We start from the raw sequence: 19,508 nt of genomic DNA on the forward strand, positions 1-19,508 counted from the left end.
TCTATCTATACAACTTCCAAAGGAACCAGGCCAAGCAGCGCAAATTTTTGCCTACATGGAAAGGACCCTTTGAGATCGTCGATAAGATCTCCCCTGTGGCCTACAAGATCCGCATCCCCAAAGGCGGTTCGGCAGAGGGGGAAGACAAGTGGGTCCACATAAACCAGTTGAAATGTTGCCATCCCAGGCACACTCTGCAACAACTGGAGGAATCCTCTGGAATCCTAGCGGGTACTGTCTCAGACTAATTCAGTTCCAATCATAAAACATACCACATCTAGTCTCTAAAATATTGTGATTTGCATGAAACTGTCTCTTAGTTATACTGTTTTTTTTTATCAAAGTAAGAATGTAATGTTTCGTCATGATGAAATGCATATGCTGTCCCACCATCTCAACAGTGGTGGAAAAACGTCTATGAGTAGGTATTGCCGCTCTTCCTTTGTCGTCCTAGGAGAAAGAAGACCTTGAGACTGGCCAAGGAGGATGATCCGGAGACCGGGAACGAAGATCCAATGGGCCCAGTGGACCGCCCAATACTCCCATCAGGACTGGCGAGGAGAACCGATCGATCAGTACCGGATGGAGAAGAAGATGCTGAACAGTGCCATCTACAGAAGAGGAAGAAGATTATGCGGACAGACCGGTGCGTGGGTCAAAACCCATGGGCACGCGACTCCCCATCGACTCAAATTCAAAGTGCAGTCGCGTGGGGGGGGCTTGTTGGGTGTCCTGACCCACGTTTAAGCTATCATGCTGCAACATTTGGTGCTGTGGGCTTAGAAAATTCAAGATGGCGGAAAACCCACATGTGCGCTGAAATCCAGGAAAGCTGCGCAGTTTGTGCGCACACTAAAATGGTTGCCTCACTTGCCACCCACCAGTGCGAGAATGAAAGGCTGGGTTGCCATGAGGGAAATGGGTTGCCAAAGGAAAAACAGTAGCGCCGGTTAGCTTCAAAGCGCTTTAAAACCACCATTGGACTACCCGCACAGTAGTCTGAAACCATTGGGAGTGGCAATGCTGATTGCCAAAAGCAAACCCATAACTGTTGGGAATTCATTTTCTTAAATCCCAAAAATGGGTGCAGTACCAGTACTCACCACTATCCAAAAGCCGGCAGTTTAAAACCACCCTGTGTTTCTCTGAAGGCAGGCTCAAACTGTCTATTTTAAACATTGCAACACATCTAAAAACTCACTGGACACCAGCAGACATTTGGTAGAATGGAGTGTTGTGTGCCTACAAAATCTGGGAAATGAAGAGCCCAAAACAATGCTTATAACAAAACTGCTATGGAGTCAGCAGTTTAAGTTGCACTGGATTTAAAGACACTAAAATCGAAAATGTTTAGATTAAATGAGTGAGCTATGTTTGGTGTCACATGCCTTTGTAACTGTTTAAATGTCATAGTTTTGCACTTAGAATCAGCATTCTAGCTGCATGTGTAAAATTGCAAGTTAATTTAAAAAGCAACAAATAACATGACAGTAGCTGAAAGTCTGGCTTAAGGAACTTGATTCTGCCTGGCAACTACCCCCATCAGGAGTGAAATTTGAGTCACCACTGTGTTCCCAGGCCAACCTTCCTTTTGCTGCCCACACTAAGGATATGCCATCTATCTGATAATTGAATTATCTGTGCTCTGCAAGAGAGTGAACAAAGCCCTCTTCACTCAGGCAAAGGTTTTTATTACCGCAGTCGTAAATTGTAGCTTCCTCTTGGCAGGAGCTGGGAGGAGCACTGCCTGTGAGAGCAAGCTGGCTTGGCAGAACTGGAAAGAACCAGAAATTCAACCTTGTGCTGAGGGTAAGCCACACCCCTTTGGAGCCAGAACATAACTTTAAAAAGATGAATAACTCATAGAGCGGACATGTGAAAATTTTATAAATGACACCATAATTCTTGTGATTTTTCTGCCCACATTTTAAGAGGTTTTTCGACCCGGTGGCGTGTTCAGGGGGGTGTCAGCGGAAAAGTGGATATAACTCTAAATGTATGCATGTTAAAAATCTGAAACTTCATCAGTTAATGTCCCTACTCCCTGCACACATGTATGTAAAGTTGGGTCAATGTCAGAAATTGCAAAATCAGTTAAAAAGTGAAATATGTGCCATTTCTGAATGCAAGCTCCCAGGAAGAGCAGAGTTTGAACAGGGTATACCTCCTGTAATGCATGATGGGTGCATATGATTTTAAAACAATATGTACCTCTGCAAATATGTATTTGTTTCAAATCTAGATTTGTGTGTAAGTTGACAGGAGGAGTGGACTTTCTGCAGGCTGTAAAATGACATCATTCTGACTCACAGTTCATTCCCCAATCAAATGATAAATGGAAGTTTGACCAATTAGAAGCTGAGAGAGAGGTAGGGTCAGTGATGCTAGAACACACCCACATTCTAAACACATAAAAGCAGACAGACAGGACAGATAGAGACCTTCCAAATCCATCTGCAGCGGGACGCTCTGCCGGAAAAATCCATACTTACCTCCATCAACCTCCAGAAAGCCAAACTAGAGACTTCAATCTATCCAGAACTAAGAGACCAGACCAGAGAGAAAGCAGTGCTGTACCCAGAGAGACCCAGACCAGCAGAGAGAGCTGACCCAGATCACTGTGAAGTGCAGAGGCCAGACCAGACCAGACCAGAGTCCAGTCCAAAACCCTGACCAGATCCATGGCGAGGCCCATTTCACTCAAGAATATAGTGTGAGTACCCAGCAGAACTGTGTAGAACCAATCTCTTAGTTTAAATTCATCTAATTCAATCTATTTAACCTAAGGAGAACTGCCTCCTAGCTGTCACCTGTCATTTCTAGTTGCAAGCTGCACTTGTCATTTTGAGCTTTTGAAATTTGCAAACCCAAAAACGACCTTTATTAAATCGCTCATATCTCCGCGACCGTTTGGGCTAGAGACTTGCAGTAACTTTCCTCTGATAGCTTAGAATCGTAGCTTTGAATCGCACCAAGAACCGCATTCCTACCCCTTATAGTTTTACCGCTTTCCATTTGCCAGAAATTCGTTTAACCTGCTAACTATCCCTGCATCATTGCTAGTGTGAGCCTGGACTAATATTAACTAGACCACTCATCCTGAACCTCTGAAAGGGAATTAAAAGCGTTTCCAGCATATTTCTCATTCATTGCCAGCACATATCAAAGCAATTTGGGCCTGTGATTTCAAAACTCCTATCTGTTTTCTGTTGTCTAAGCTTGCTGGATTGAACTGATTACATTGATTGCATTTCTGAGAACTGTGTGCTTTCCTCCCATTTCCTTGCATTGCATAAAGAGGGGGGGAGTGAATAGCCAGAGAAAAGTGATTACATTGTTGGTTGAAATCATATTGAGTATTTTCTGTACTGCATTCATTGAATATTGCATCCACCTGAGCCTACATAAAGCATCCTCTACCACATTATACTTTTGTTCCTATTTACCAGTGTGCTATCTTATCCATTTCATGTCAACTCATTAGTGATTATAAAGAAGTGTGCTAGTGCCAGATTCTCCATTGTTAATCTTTATCATATCAGATTAAGGGTGATATTCAATTATTAATTTATTATAAAGTGGGATATATATACCTATTGTTTAAATTATCAAATAAACCTTTTAACTTGCAAAACAGAACTACTTCTTGGCTCAGTGGGGTCAGGGGGATTCCAAGAGAGGGGTGTTATATAGGGGTAGTCATCCAGAACGCATGAACTGGACCTAAAGATATATCAATAAGGGTTTTCATTCAGTATTATAGACTAGGCGTTGACTTAGCTGTAGTGTTGAATTGAATCCTCTTACAGAACTGATTGAAACAATAGAGTGTGCAGAGAAAGCTGCTGACCGAGACTGTGTAGCCCCACATGCTTAAAGCCAAACAACCGAACGAGTTAGGCAACAGCTGAACGGTCAGTGAAGAGGGAATAGGAAGGTAACCCCGTAACCGCGTGGGCGCTCACGGTAAGTCATGCCATTATTCACTGATGTAATTTAAATGCAAAATATATATGAAGGCCTATGCAAGACATCGGCCATCATTCCGAGATTGGTGGTAGTCCTGGCGCTATTTGCGCCATGACTGCCACCAATAACGGGTCCGGCACCGGTGTTGTTCAATGGGGATTTACCAGTCTAGTCCGACCCTGGCGGGACCGGTAAGTCCCCATTGAACAAACCATTCCCCATTCCCATTGAGCCCCCATAGGGCTCAATGGGAATGGGGGCGGGGGCGCTAATAACAGGCTTGTGAACGGCAAGCCCCTTATTAGCGCCCTTGTCCCTTAGCGGGACCCGTAAGGCACGTGTGGTCAGATCACACGTTCCTTAAAGTTCCCTCCAAGGGACCTCGGAATAGGGCGGTAGGGGATTACCGGCACCGGTCTTTTTACCGGTGCCCGGTATCCCTTACCGCCCTACTCGTAATGACCCCTATCGGACCTTACAAATAGTTGAAGCATGAAAACAAATAAGTACACAAATCCATTGTCACTGCTGATGAAAATGTTGTGTTCTTTCATAGCTCATGCACTGAGAAAAACAGACCGACCTTAAGCTAGGGCCAGGATAGGGCGACACAGAAAGGGATGAATACGTTTTTTAAAAACATGATTATACAGGCAACGCAATTAAGGAAAACAAACAGGAATGCTTCCATGGTAGAAAGTGAAATAAATGTGCCTGCTTACGTGTGGAGCCTATAATGCAGGCATTTGAATGTGGGTTGCCATGCAGATCAAGCGAAGTCATGAACCACACCCCCTGCAGACTGCAGCGTAGGTGGATACATTCATTGTGGAATGAGTTAGTCATTATTTTTAATTGAAAGGTGGGACTCGGAACTAGTTCTAGAAAGGTGACACCTCTGCTACAGCCAAGATTCTAAGCATGCGCAAGGGTCCAGTCGCATCCACAGCTATTATACAGAGCTAGGGGCTAATGTTCTATACTTATTGACAAATCAAAGGCAATGAAGCAGCCATGCTGGCGGCAAGGGAGTTGCGGCATCCCGAGAGTCATGGAACAAGCTGGCTTCAGGGAAAGGGAAAATCATCTCCTTTTAACCGTCCTGTTTTTGGCTAATGTATACATGTATAAGTCCAGGTTGATATATGATGGTGGCGGGTCGCAGGGCTAGTGGCTTTGCGCCATTTTGCCCATGCACTACATATTTTCCTCCGATTACTTTGATGCCTAGCTGTGGTCAGTGCTCCCCACGTGTATGCTTTCCTATCAGCGCATCGTGTCGAAACTTCATTTTTTGATGGTAGTAAGTTATTCTGTGTCTGAAAATTGACAAACAGGACCCTATGTGTGTGTCACGCCTCGGCTTGGGATGTGTCTCCCAGACTCGCCCCCATTCTGCGTTATTATTGGGGGATGGGAGCGAGGGGTCTCAAGGGATTGGCTAGGGGTCACAAGTCAATGATCAGGGTTCACAGCTGAGACCTCTAGCAACCCCCAAATTAAATCCCTGCTCTGTTGCATCTCTGGGTCAAAAATGTGTTCTACCATGAAACAACTCCAAGTGTATTCTATTCTATTGTATTGTATTCTATAGAATTTATATTAGGCGCCAACTCGCCTGCAGCCCTCAGCACGCTCATTTTGTATGATTACATGGCATACATGCTTAATGTACTTACGTATGGTTTATACAGAAATAATTAATTGTTGTAAAGTGGTGTAGCTACTTGGCTAAAATGTCGGCTTTGTGTTTAGCTATGGCTGGCAACATCATAACCCTTGAGCAGTGATAAGCAACATCGATGGCTCCCCAGGTGTTTTGGACTACAACTCCCATGATCCCTCACCCTTGTCTATGGTGGCTAGGCACTGTAGGCCAATATATCTGGAGAGATAAATAATACAAACACCTGCAGGCCTATAGGGAGCACAGGATATACCCACTGCCTCTTTGGGAAGTTCCCATAATCCATGCACACAAGGGCACTGCCTCACTGAGAGATACCAACAGGCAGGGCTTTAGGTGACCACGCTACTCTCCAAGAACTGTCCTTGAACTGGGGCTCACTGAGTCCTTGTAGCACCCAGCATGATTTTAGTCAAGACCCTCTGAGTTTGGGAGAGGCACTGAAAGAAATGCATACAGGGAAGCAGACTGCTTGCTAAAGCAGGACAGCCAGCACCTGACTCTCAAAGGATAGCTCTCTCCTTTCTTTTCTTTCTTTCAATTATCAGAGGCGTGGGCGGACCCACGCAGGCGCTTCCCCATCCTAAAGGATGATGTGCGCCAGACCCACCAATCAATACTTAGCTCACATAAACTCACAACTCCTCCCACCGCCCCGTCTGCCTCACAAAATCCAACATCACACTGCTCCTCCCCCTGCCTCTCACCCCGTCACCTCCCAGCAAAGTCCTCCCACTCAGCTCAGCCACACCTAGTGCAGTCAACCGAACCCTCATCAATTCTCTCCCTCAACATGTCTCTCACACCTAAGCAAAAAATGTCCCACAGTCTCAGGCACCCCACACACCGCACAGTCCCTCGCTTCCCCACTCGAAACAGACAGTCATAGCTCTCTCCAAATGTGTATAAATGACTGGTAGTTTGCCATCACGCTACTGATAGGGTGTTATCATAAATTAAATAATCAGAAAGGCCAGTGTGCATTATGTGGTAAGAAGCGTCACAGGCTTGAATCATGGTCACAGATATGCCATGTATAAAAAAAGTGTGTTTGTTCGTATGTTCCCAAAATGCTCTTTGGTTTTATGCAAAGCACCAAGTAGTTTACAGAGGGGATTCTCCTGGGTGAATTCAGGGATAAGGTAACACCTTAAATAGGCCAAAGACAGACCTTAAAGTGACACAGCCTCATCAGCTCTTCTTTGCAGGACCACAAGAGCTGAAGATTATCACAAGACAGGCAGACAGCTGGGAAGCAGACACCTTAAATGAGCACTTAAGGGCTAATAAGCATACGGGGCCTAGGTTATTTATTTACAGAATAAAGGTGACTTCATTGTGGACTGAATTGCGTATATCCGGTATCCCAAAAGGAATGTATTTGCAGATAACATTCTTTTGGAGAAACCTAACTAGGAGTTGTATTTACAGTATTGCAGGCAAGACCACTCAAGACCATGCTGGGTGGCCCAAAGTGCATGTTTGCAAGGCCTTGTTGTGAATTGTTTTGACAATGTCATTAAAGCAGAAACTACACAAGAATCACATATAATGCATATGTCTCTACAATTTTATAAGACAATCCACTCTTTGTCAATTTATCAGTTCCCATCAACTGTTAACCAAAACAACTTTTAAAAGTACTTTAATTATCAATATGCAACAAATATTAAAATCTAAATTGACCAAACAGAATAAACACATTCAAAATGATATTATCAATTTTAGCAAAACTATTAAACACATGAATCACAAACAGAAAACTTTAGTAACATGCATATTTGCAAACAAAGTGCATACAAAAGAATAAATATACCTAAAATTCCATTTAAAATATTCAAATGCTAGGAACCGCCTCAGTCCTATATCCTAAACCCCTTCATGAACTCAACAACCACAAACCCCCTTGATCCAAAGCCCAAACATGCCACCTAAAAGAAAGCACTATTCCTTAACCTCTTGCAGCACCCCCTCAAACATATAACTGTGGACCCCTGTGTTGTGTTCCTTAACCCCAAACACTTTTTTCCATGGCCCTTATTAGCCAGCCAAGTGCTTACATTCACATTATTTTCAATATAATAACATGTATTTTTATAGAGTCAAGTCTGTTTTTAGGTTTCTCTGTATCATTGTCGGGCCTTAAGGGTTTTTTATTTTGTACTTAATATTGATGTAATTCAGTCAATTTCAAATCAGGATTGTGCCTGTGTGCCCTTTAGTAAGGGGCATCTTCAGACTCTGGGCGCCTTGAGCAAGGGGCCCCGAGCTGGCCATACCCCTCCCTAGAAGGGAAACTAAACAGGCCAGGATAATATGCTATGCAAGGTCTTGTGCACATACATGGTACATGGTAGAGAAACTTGGTCAGGACCCCGGATGTCGTTTTTGGCTTGTACTGATTTTCATAGGGTTGTGTAATGTCTTTGTTGTGTTATGCTATGCTCAAGTTATGCTATGCAGTGCTGCCCCATATTATGTTAATCTGTATCCTTTGGTACATTATGTTAAATTATGCTGTTATCCTACGAGACGATATGGCATGTTACGTTATCATCTACTATATTGTAAAAATTGACAAAAAAGATATATATGCAAAGAGATTGCAATTGTGTTATTGTTTTAATGTTTACCGCTTTTAGTTAATCCTTTAACCAGCTATGTATTAAGCCACACTTAACACTTCGATGTATTCACATCTGAAATAAATTGATGACCACCACCTGAATGTAGATGCTGAAAATGTATGGACACTCAATCAATGTCATTTTTAAACAAATGGAGTTTCAGCTTGTATATCTACCCCAGTATGAGCAAATCTGCTCCTATAGGGGCCAGATCCTGTAGGGAGTGGAGATTCCCATGCATAACGTGATGATTCGTGCCTGTGCTGAATGGATCTTGTAATTGGGGGCGGGGGGGATCAGCCTTGGTTGTGTGCGTGATCTTCCATGGTATGGGCGCCGCCTCTTCAATTGAATATGAATCTTACTTTCTATTGGTTAGATATCCATTTACTGGTTTGTCCTTTATCGCTTTGTTGGGTGGACGAACCCTGTTGCAGGAGGAGCCACATTGTAGTGGATAGATGAAGGGGGTGGATCCTCCCTGGTCATGGGTGATTGCCCTTGTAGTGAGGAAATCACCCTCCGTCCAAGAGTACAGAGGGTCCCCTTTAATGATCTGATCCTTTTAAGGATGCTTTGTAAAACAATTAAACCCTGTTCAAAAGTTCAAGAGTTATCGTTCAGGAGTGATGTGAAGCTATTGTGGCGACCGCGAACCCTATAACAGTTTGCTTTGTTTCTCTCTCCTCCATGCAGAGCCAATGAGAGCACCTAAAGACCTGGGCTTCGCTGAGATCCAGCCACGCCAGCTGACCCTGCAGTGGGAGCCACTGGGGTACAACCTGACCCGCTGTCACAGCTATAGTGTCTCCCTCTGTTACCGCTACTACCTGGGCAGCCCCGGCCACAACCAGACAGTTCGCGAGTGCGTTAAGATGGAGCGCAGCCTGAACCGCTACACACTCAAGAACCTACGGCCCTACCGCAATGTGCACGTCAAGCTGGTGCTCGCCAACCCTGAAGGACGCAAGGAGGGCAAGGAGGTGACTTTCCAGACTGATGAAGACGGTAAGAGCTTTCATGAGCATGTGGGGGGCCCTGTGGGGTCTGTTCGCGTTCTTGGTATGACAAGTGTGTGTCCTAGGTACGTTTAGAAGGCTCACTAGATCCTAGTCTTATTAGCAGTACCTTACTTTTTATATAGTCAGAAAACCATAGGTGTTCTTTAACCGCTTACAGAGAAGAGTTTCCACAGTACACAATCATGTTATGTAACAGAAAGACACAAAACGCACGGGCAAATATGGGACATAGGAGCAAAAAGTACAGTGTTGCGTGGACATACAGCTGTTATCAGTTCCCATGGTGCATTAGAGCACTGTCAGGTTGGAGAAGCCATGAGTGCAGTGGTCCTCCAGTTTTTCTTTTTAAGTTTTACTGTTCCTATACTTTTATTATAAAATAGAAATCCTTCCGGAGTGGTTTAGTTTTAACATAAAAGCGTAGGAAAAAACGGAAAATTGCACTTCAGTGCGCTGCACTGACCATTCCCTTAAACAGCAGGAGTGTTTGTTTGGGGGTTTGAATTGCGTGTGGGAAAGGGGCGGTGAGATGAGTTTTGTGGGGAGCGGGGAACATAGTTGCGCTACTTCTTTCGACCACTGTGCGAGGGCCACAGAATCACTGGCAGCAGGTGTTGCATTGAACACGTGTGGCACCTTTACGTCATTTTCGTGACACAGGCTGCACCAGGAACCGGGCTTTAGACGTGCCTGTGCGGCGCCCGAGGTGGGCGATGCGGCAGGCGTTTGATGCAGGGTCACATGGGGGACCTACGTTCAGCAGTGCCACTGGGGGACTAGAACAGTGTGAGGTTCTGGGACCTCTGCCTGGCACATGGTGGTGTGGGTACCTACTTCCCGCGTAATGCGTGCAAGACTAAGAGCTCTAGGGAAAGGTTCACAGGTCTGTCCCGCACCAGCCGATGGTATTCCAGAAAAGGGTGCGGCTGCAGGACCTCTGCCTGAGTGAGCCAAATTAAATGGGTTCCTACCATGATTAGGGTTTAGGGCTTCAAGGTGGCCAGGGCGGAGCCTCGGCAGTCTCCAAAAGCCTGTTCTCAAGGTCTTGTCACCCATAAGCAGCTGATCCCAGTTCCCCGGTGCGGGCTTCCGTGATCAGAAATCACCACGCGAGAGACTGGCGGTAAGCAGCAGGGAGCCGAGTGATTGGTTGATTTCCAATCTCTATAACGCATTTGTGGAAATTAAATGTTGGCTTCCGCACAAGCAGAACAGCCCAAGCCTCACACCTATAGAAGAATATTATCTAAATGAGTATATATGACTTCTGGCTTGCAGACCTTTCACTGTTTTTGTGTGTTGTGGCAAATGAAATCGCAGCCCAGTATGCATTACATGTGCATAAGGGTTTCATGCTTGCACCACTATCACATACATATTTTACATATACAATTATGTTGTCATTCTTATGTTCCCAACATGATGTTTGATTTCATTTAACTTGCCAGGAAACCACATTGTTGCTATTTCCCCCTTCTCTTTTTCTTTAGTGATTTATTTACAGAATGAAAGTGATTAACTCACTCATTGTATTGTTTAAGTACTAAGTGAGGGAGTGATTCATTTGCAAACCGAAAAGAAATGCATTTATATATAGACGCTGGATGCAAACAATACCATCCGAGGCGATGGTGAGTGACCCACAGTACATATGGGCAGGGTCTCATGGTGCACTGTTTGGTTAGGTGGCACCCCCCGTTGGCCACACTCGCACCTACTCAAGCCACATCCAACATTCGGACCATGCCCTCCTCATCTTCGCATCATACTTGAAGGTACTGTCTGTGAACCCGCTGCAAAGGCACGTTGTATACGTGGCCTGACAGGGCAACGTTGGTACATAGGGTTAGCAGTGCCCTTGGTTAAGTGTAGCAGGGTGATGACGGCGACTTGCTTGGCAGAGAGTTTTGTGGAAGGAAAGCTTCTGGGAAGCACACCTGATGACTAGCCAAGAAGTCCCTTGCAGCACAACAATAAGGTTTGATAGCATGGTCCACTAAACGTGAGCACTTATTTTAATGTCTCCTATTCACAAATCTGAAAGACTATCCAGGACCGCATAACACAAGCTTATTTTAGGGCTCATGAAAGTTAAGAGGGTCCAAGTAGCAACGCCTCTCTCGCTAGTAAGTGTGACTGACACGTGGGAAAAAAGCATGTCCTACTTTCGAGTACACTATCACTAATTCACAAACACACCTACTGGATAGTCACAAAAAAACATTTGCTTGTGGAGTAGGTGCTTGTTTGGCATAAGACTACGAACACATGCATGAGCCATGCACATAGACTAGCGCCTTCCTAATGCAGCAGGAGCTGTGCGACAGTTGTGGGTATGTCACAGGTGTATGCACACATTTCAAAGTTGCCTTAGAAACTTCTGTGAAATCACTTAAGTTACCGCTGCTTATTCTGGCTTATAATGTTGCCTGAGAGGTGTGACAGTCAAATGAAATGCATGTAAATGTTTAGGAAGGTACCAGTCACAGTGGCAGGGGGGATAGCAGGATAGGAGAAGAGTGAAGGAGGAGAAAAGGAAAGTCTTGAGAAGTTTCCGGAACGTAAGGAGATCACTCTCTGCTTGGAGAAACGTCTGACATGCAGAGAGTTTGAGCGAAAGGACCGAAAGACCCTAGCAGGGAGGTATTTAGGGAAAGGTGGATGTAGCGTGGTCCCAGGCCCCAGAAAGCCTTGTGGGTGATGCAGAGCATCTTGAATTTGATCCTTGCAGCCACCGTGAGCCAGTGGAGAGATTTTAGGGCTGGAGTGATGTGGTCCCTGGGCTTGAGGCCAAAGATAAATCTCACAACCCTACTCTGGATTAGTCGAAGAGGGCTAAGGGAGGAAAGAGGCAGACTGAGGAAGAGGGTGTTGCAGCAGTCCAGCCTAGAAAGAACCTGGCTTCTGGAGTCATTGAGCTTCTGGGGGAAGGTGAGGAAATGGAGAATGCCTCTGAGGAGGTGTAGCTGAAAGTTGGACTTCTTGGCATGGTCTGTGATGTGAGGGGAGAAGGAGAGAGAGGTGTCGAAGATGACCCCAAGGTTTTTGGTCTCACAAGAGTGTGAGGGGAGGGGGTCCAAGGAGGGCAGCCAGAGAGTGGGAGGGAAACAGGGTGCAGGCATCCCAATGAGAAGGATCTCACTCTTGCTGGCATTAAGGCAGAGATCATTAGCAGAGTACCGTGCCTGCATAGCAGTCAGGTATGAGAGAGAAAGTAGAGGAGCTAGAGGAGAGAAGCTTAAAGGAGAGTTGTGTCATCAGCATAACACTGGAAGTGAGGAGAGAAGGTGGGGATCAAGTGGGCCAGAGGGGCAAGCTAGATATTGAAAAGCTAGGGCGATAGGATAGAGCCTGAGGAATGCAACAGGTGGAAAGCTGGGTGGCAGAGAGGAAAGAGCCAGTTGCACTTGCGCATGTCGGTTAGAAAGGAAAGAGGTCAGCCAGGCCAGTGCCAGGTCCATGATGCCTAGGTTATCACAGGCGATTTATGAGGATGGCATGACTGACCGTATCAAAAGCAGAGGAAAGGTGGCAAAGGATCAGAACGGAGGGAATGTTGGAGTCAACATTTGAGAGCAGGAAGCCACACTGGTGGTCATGGAGACAGCCAGCAGATTTGGTATGGTGGGTGAGTTGGGGGAGCTTCTCCAGGAGTATACCTAGGAAAGGGGTGATGGAGATAGGGCGATAGTTAGCCGGGCAGGAGGTATCTGCAGACAACATTTTTAGGAGAGGGTGCACAAGGGAGTGCTTGAGGGGATGTGGGAAAGAGCCAGTGGCAAAGGAAGGGTTACAGAAGTCAGCCAACATAGGGGAGAGGCAGGAGATGATGTCCTTAATAGTTCTGGAAGAGCAGTGGAGCACCTGTTTGGAGGAGAGTTACCAAGAGCGGAATACTCTAGAGACCTGATCCGGTGCACTGACGGAGAAGGAGAGTATGGGGGAGGGAGAGAGGGGACCCGAGGTATGCAAGAGCAGAGGGGAGGGTGGGGAAGGGTGTAGAGGATAGTGAGGACAGAGTGTCCTGAGTTTTGGCGGAGAAGTGGGAGGCCAGTGCAGTGCTGAGAGCCTGGGAGGGAAGGGGTGAAGAGGAGACTGCAGTAGGATGGAGTTCTGCCTTGTTCTTGGTGACCCCAGAAATGCAGGCTTGGGCAGGATCCCTTTTCTTAGAGCAGATTGCCTTTAGAGCAGGCGGCAGGCCGGTTTGTCAGAGGATGTGCTTGAGGCCTGCCAGTTCTGCTCAGCAGCTCTGCACTTACGTTTCAGAGCTGCCAGGTCGGAGCCATACCAAGGATTGTACTTGGAGGCAGGCTTCATGCAGATCCTCATGGCAGGGGCTAGGATTTACAGAGTGTTGGAGATGGAGGTTAGCAAGTGCTATTTTGGAATTAGAGTCAATAGCAGGGATGGGAGAGCGAATGAAGGTGGTGGCAAATGAAGCGACTGACACATGCTTTATCAGTCGAATGACAGAGAAGGAGACTGGCAGTGCGGGCAGAGGCATCCACGGGGGGCAATGGAGCTTCAGATGGGAGGAGAGAAGGGAGTAGGAGGGAGTAGTCAGAGCAGGATAGAGGGGTAGTTAGAGGGTTGGAGACAGTGATGTCAGCTGAGATGAGCACATGAGCACATCCAAGGTGTGTCTAGCAGAGTGGGTCGGGCTGGAGGAAAGAATAGAGAGGGAAAGAGAGTTGCAGAGGTTATGGAAAGGTGCAGTGGATGCATCCGTGGAGTCTAGATTAATGTTAAAGTCGCCAAGGAAGTGATGTTTGGTGGAGGAGTTCAGGAGAGAGGAGGAGAGCTCATCCCATTCAGAGAGGAAAAGGGAGGTAGGTCCGGGGGGCTTATAGATAGTAGCGACAGTGAGGGAGAGCATGGGAGAGACACCCAGCAAACAGACGAGGCATTCAAAGGAGTAATAAGATTGAGTGGAAATGACAGGAGCAGGAACCCATTCAGGGGAGACAAGGTACACTCCACCTCCAGACCAGTTTGTCCAAGGCTTGGTGAGGATCTTGTAACCCTCAGGAATTAGAGTGTCAAAAGCAGTGACAGAGCTGGCATTGAACCACATCTCAGTGAGAGCGAGGACGTTGAGGTCAAAGTTTTCAAGGAGTGTTTAACAGCAGATCGAGAATTGAGGGTAGCTAAGTGAAGCTGGCTATCCCCTCTAAAGATCTTCTGAGGTGGAATTGTGGTAGTGACAATTACAAAAAGCATGCTAGATGTATTAATTTATTTATTTAAACATGTATGTAATGCCTTAGGCCCATGGGCAAATGGGCAGATATAAAAACATTATGAAGAAGACAAACTAACAACATAAAAACACACCTGAGCCTAGCAAGGGACATAGCAGCATAAATTGATTTTTATGGTTTTAAAGAGGAAGCAGCAAAAAACGAGAAGATAAAAGCATGTTATAAAAAGATTGTAATATCGTGGATAGTAAAAGGACTGTACCAGAAGCATTTAAATGAAGAAAAACAGCATTACAACATAGCTAAAAACATAAATATAACAGACTAACATTGAAATGATAAAACAGATAAAGAAATAGACCTAGAGGACAAGCTGAACAAGTGTAGCAATTTATACAAAGTCCACCACTAACTTCAGACTGGATGACCTCTCTGAAAAATGTTGGCAAATGCTCAAAGTGGGAGATTGCTTTGTCTGCAGCTCATAACTGAACATTTGCTTATCTTGAGAGCAGTATTCCTTCACATGCACCCTCCACAGGACCTTCAAATCAGATAGTCTAATGAGGCCAGGCCCCATCCTTTGATGCAACCATAGTAATAGCTTACTCCTAAGGGCCTCTTTGGGTTCGTTCCTTATCGTTCTTTCCACGTCGGCCATAATAATATTTCTTTCGTCAAGGATGAAACCTCTTAAGTTCTCGTCTGAGAATTTTGGCATTTGGGCTTTATCAAGACAAATATTCCTGGTGGTACAGAGTTCTAGTTTAGGGAGAGCTAGAACAGGGAGGTTACTCTGATCCAATGTTAGGCTCCACAGCCAGTGGAAGTTTTTAAGGCTGATCTTGGGAGCACATAGTAACCTCCCATTGATTAATGAGAATATCCTGAGTATTAACAGATTGAATAACGGTCACATAATGACTACTTGCTTCAGTTACAACTGTTTGGCAAGCCATGTAATTTTCCCTCGATGCACATTACTCTCACTCCCTTCCACCAACTTAAGCCAACACGAAAAACCTTCAAAATGATTAGACTAAGTCAGGATAGGAATAATACAGACTTTCATCGCTTGCCAATTGCCTTACTCCTTCATGGCCCTCGCTAAATTGTCATGTAAAGCAAATTGTGGTAGACAGTTTCTACTTGTAACAGGGTCAACCACAGAAACTGCTGATATTCCCACAAAGGTTTCCTTGGCGGACTTGCATAGTTCCTCCCGCGTATGATGGTCTCCACTTGAATAGGGTGATGAACTAGCAAGGTGTTTTATAGCTGAGGCCAGGGGAGCCAAAGAGTTAGTTAAAGGACTGGTATACACAGACTTTACTTGATCCTCACTCTTTCCAAAGAGTTTACATACTCCAACCTAACACATATTTTCACCTCTTCCAATCTTCTGTTCCCTAAGGCGCTGGTTACGTCTGGCACTCAAAACAAACACCTCGGAGAGGCGATTCCTTTTAGATGAAAAAGCATTTACGGGACTACCAGACGCCAGAGGGAATGCGTTTGTCTCCCTGGTATTTAAAGCATACTGCGGGAGCCCTGCAATAGACAATCTCGATTGAGAAGTGGATGTGGTGGAAATCTCAGTGTGACATCCCAATAAATGTTGGAGATGACTTTGAGAATTGGGACCTTGTAGAGGGCATTGCTACTAGCTTCTTGTCTACAAGAACCTAGCGAGGGACATGAAGGAGTACACCATCATTCAACTAGAACACAGCTATACTATATCACATTTGGTCTAGCTGTTCCCATACTAACATGACCCCACAAACACCTCATCATCTTAATATAACACAGCTAGCTGAGCACATAGCGGCTAGCTTAGGCGTCTCCTCAGGCCTAATGCAGCCAGAACTCAGTCTGGGTGTCCACCCTCCAGACTGAACACTTCCAACTGATTTCCTCAGCACCACACCTACCGCAAGGAAGCAGCTATCATCCAACAACTACACCAGCTGCACACATATCCCATGCGCCCACGCACCATCCAACACTCTCTCTCTCTCTACTGACTTGAACTGCGGTTCCCGAGGGCGTTCAACCTACCAGCGCCTTGAGGTCATACCAATGATATATAAGGCGCTATATAAATGCAAAGTAACATAACATAACATAACAACAGTTATCTAATCTGCTGAAAGTGAGTCAAAAACGTGTCTAAAGCAACTTCCAGCACTTAAACCAGCAATCAACTGCTAGCACTCCAAACCAAACACAAGACACAGGGTCACACAGGGCAGACCCAGAGCGCTGCACCGCAACCCAGACAGCAAATAGCCAAGGACGTCAAACACACACAGGGGACATGACAATAACCACCATCCACTCTCAAAATAGTGCAGCCAGATTCTTAAATTCATTAGTTCTCAGACTCTAAATTTCACGCCACCTGGGCTCCACTCACTACCTGCCTCTGCCTGCCTCTGCTTTGCCAACAGAACCAATGCTGGAACATGCAGAGACAGTACAAGGCGCTGGGGCCAGCTTGCTGTCACAAATGAAAGCAAGATGACAGGCCAGGCCATGTCCCGGTCAAGCCCCCAGCATCCGGCATCAGCACACTGAACACGGACCATCAAATGCAGTACTCTACCTCAAACAGAAAGAGATAACCACCTCTGTGTACTTGTCCTACCAGAAGACAAAGACAAAACACCCAGAGATCATTCTTTACCCCATTTTTTCCCAAATTAAAAGGTGATGGCAGTCTCTAGTGGAGCGTGGCATCATGGGATCACCTGGTTAGATAGTCCCTTTAATTCTGTAAGTGACATAACTCATTTTTATATCTATTTGGTTGTTTTTTGGCGTGGTGCATGTCATATTGTGGACAGCTCTAAGTGGTGTCTACATTTGGGAGCGCGGTCAACATCACTAATCAGGCCTCAGGTTAATATGCTGTCATCACTGATTGGCTGATCAGTCAATGGTGGCAGGCACCAATGGGATATTTTATCTGGAGTTTGAAGGAGAGGGTCCCATGAAGTGTTTTTTGGTTTCTCTGGTCGAGTGTTGGGTGGGCACTGCATGGTCTGCTATTGGGGTGAAAGCTGTGATTCTGTTTCCCTACCTGCAAATGGTATGGCCCGTCAAACATAGATGGTTGCATGTCAAAGAAAAAATAAAGTCAAGGGGGGAGCTCTCCAACCTCACCAAACATTGGCATAAGTCCACACTACTAGCTTGGTGGGACAGGGGTGGGGGGCTGACTAATGACTCTAGCAATGCCCAGAAGAGAGTAGAATATTCGCTATGTGGGCACAAATGGTCATGTCCTACAGCTGGGAAATTTAGTGGGACACATTTCCCTCTTAAATGATGTTGTTATTGTACTTGGGTTTATATCATGTGTTGCTGATATTTTCCTGGTCTCCAAGTGCCCTGTTTGGTCTGAAAGAGAGCATGTGGGGTTAGGATCGTGGGGAGGGAAGGAAAATCATGTTGTGTTGATGCAGACCAGAAGTACTCTGAGCTCTGCTTGTGGGTCTGTTGCTCTGTGATTCTTTGAGGTACCTGTGTCCAGAGGGGAGCCTTGTGTGCCTGTAGTGTGGGGATGCACAGGTTGGGACTATGATATATAAGGTGGTTGGAGCAGCGTAGCTTTCTGATCTTTGATGTCTATTGGGAGGAGTGTTTCATTGGCATGTGTATTTGGCTATGTTGGCAAACGTGTTGGAATTCAGATTTTCAGCATGGTAGCATCCGATAGCACAGCGAGTAGAGTGCTTGCTTTGACATCTGTTGCAGAGCCTGCTGACGCAGTTTTGAATCCCGGCAGGGCCAAACTCAGCCTTTGATCCTTCCGAGGTCGATAAATGAGCACCACACACCGTGGGTAATAATAAGCAGCGCTCAGATACCTGAGGGTTCGTAGCGCTATTTATTATTATTATTATTAGTGCAGTAGAGCTTTTCAGTGCAGGAAGCAGTTGAGACCTCATCGGTACTTTGAGAATCCATCCGATGGGCTGTGCCAGCATCCTGGCAGTGGTGCACCTCTGGCAGGGTAATTGTCTGTCGAAGCCCTGAGGCACCCTGGAATGAGCTGGTGCTCCTATCAGCGGGCAGTGTGCAGGTCTTGGTCAGAAATCAGCCTTGACAAAGGCATATAGGAGCACGAAGTAGAGTGTAGCAAGTCAACTTTGAGAGGTTTTTATCTATTGCCCATGTACAGGGTGAAGAGTTCCAAGGGGCATGGAGCTATCACAGCTAATGCGGCATAACTCTGGAGAGAAAGGAGACAGTTATCAAACAAGGGATTATACTCTCAGTCCAGGTGCAGTGATGGTTATTTGTGGTCATTGGCTCTTGGGCGTTGTAGCCCTTAGTACCACTTTACCTTCTTCCCAGTGGCACTTCACCTCCATAATTGACTCCTAGGCATTGTGCCCTCAGTGCCACTGTTCCTCCTTCCCTGGGGCACTTTACCTCCTTCATTGACCCCTATGCATTGTAGCCCTTAGTGCCACTTAGGCCTATTCCTCCTTTGAATGCCTGCTCTGCAGGCTCTCCATCTCTCCTGGCTTCTCTCTAACTGTGGCCACCATCTACAGGCCACCTGGCCAGGTCACACTCTTTCTCTCAGAATGGGCGGACCTCACCCCTTCGCTTCTTGTCTCTTCCTCTCAACTTCTCCTCGGAGATCTCAGCATCCACCTGGATGCCTCTGACCCCGCCTCTGGGCTCTTCTGCAACCTTTGTGATTCTCTCCCTTTCTCTTCCACTCTCTGGTCCAACACATTCTGTCAGACACACCATGGATGTTATCGTCTCCTCGGAACCCACCTCTCACTACTTCTCTCTCTTGGACTGACCACTTTCGGCTCTCCTCCCACGTGAAGCATCCTGTCCCACTGGAAAAGCCCACCCCAGCACTGCCACCTTCCTTCTTGTTCATTCGGCCCATGAAGCGAGTGTCAGTGGCTGCTTTTGTCTCTACCTACTCAGCTCCTCCTACTCCCACAGCTGACTCCCACGCTGACAAAAC

At 46.0% G+C, this 19,508-nt stretch overlaps 1 protein-coding gene across 5 annotated transcripts in view; it reads left to right on the forward strand.

Moving 5' to 3' along the window:
* The window catches only part of PTPRU (protein tyrosine phosphatase receptor type U), a 1,238,801-nt gene that overhangs the window by 780,445 nt on the left and 438,848 nt on the right, over positions 1-19,508 (forward strand). For all 5 annotated transcript variants that reach the window (XM_069623015.1, XM_069623016.1, XM_069623017.1 and 2 more), the window contains exon 8: positions 8,980-9,291. In XM_069623015.1, coding sequence (XP_069479116.1) covers positions 8,980-9,291 — 312 coding nt within the window. The remainder of the gene's footprint in view (positions 1-8,979; positions 9,292-19,508) is intronic.

The sequence above is a fragment of the Ambystoma mexicanum genome, chromosome 11 (genome assembly GCF_040938575.1).
Source record: "Ambystoma mexicanum isolate Mex_15411 chromosome 11, UKY_AmexF1_1, whole genome shotgun sequence".
NCBI classification, from domain to species: Eukaryota; Metazoa; Chordata; class Amphibia; order Caudata; family Ambystomatidae; genus Ambystoma; species Ambystoma mexicanum.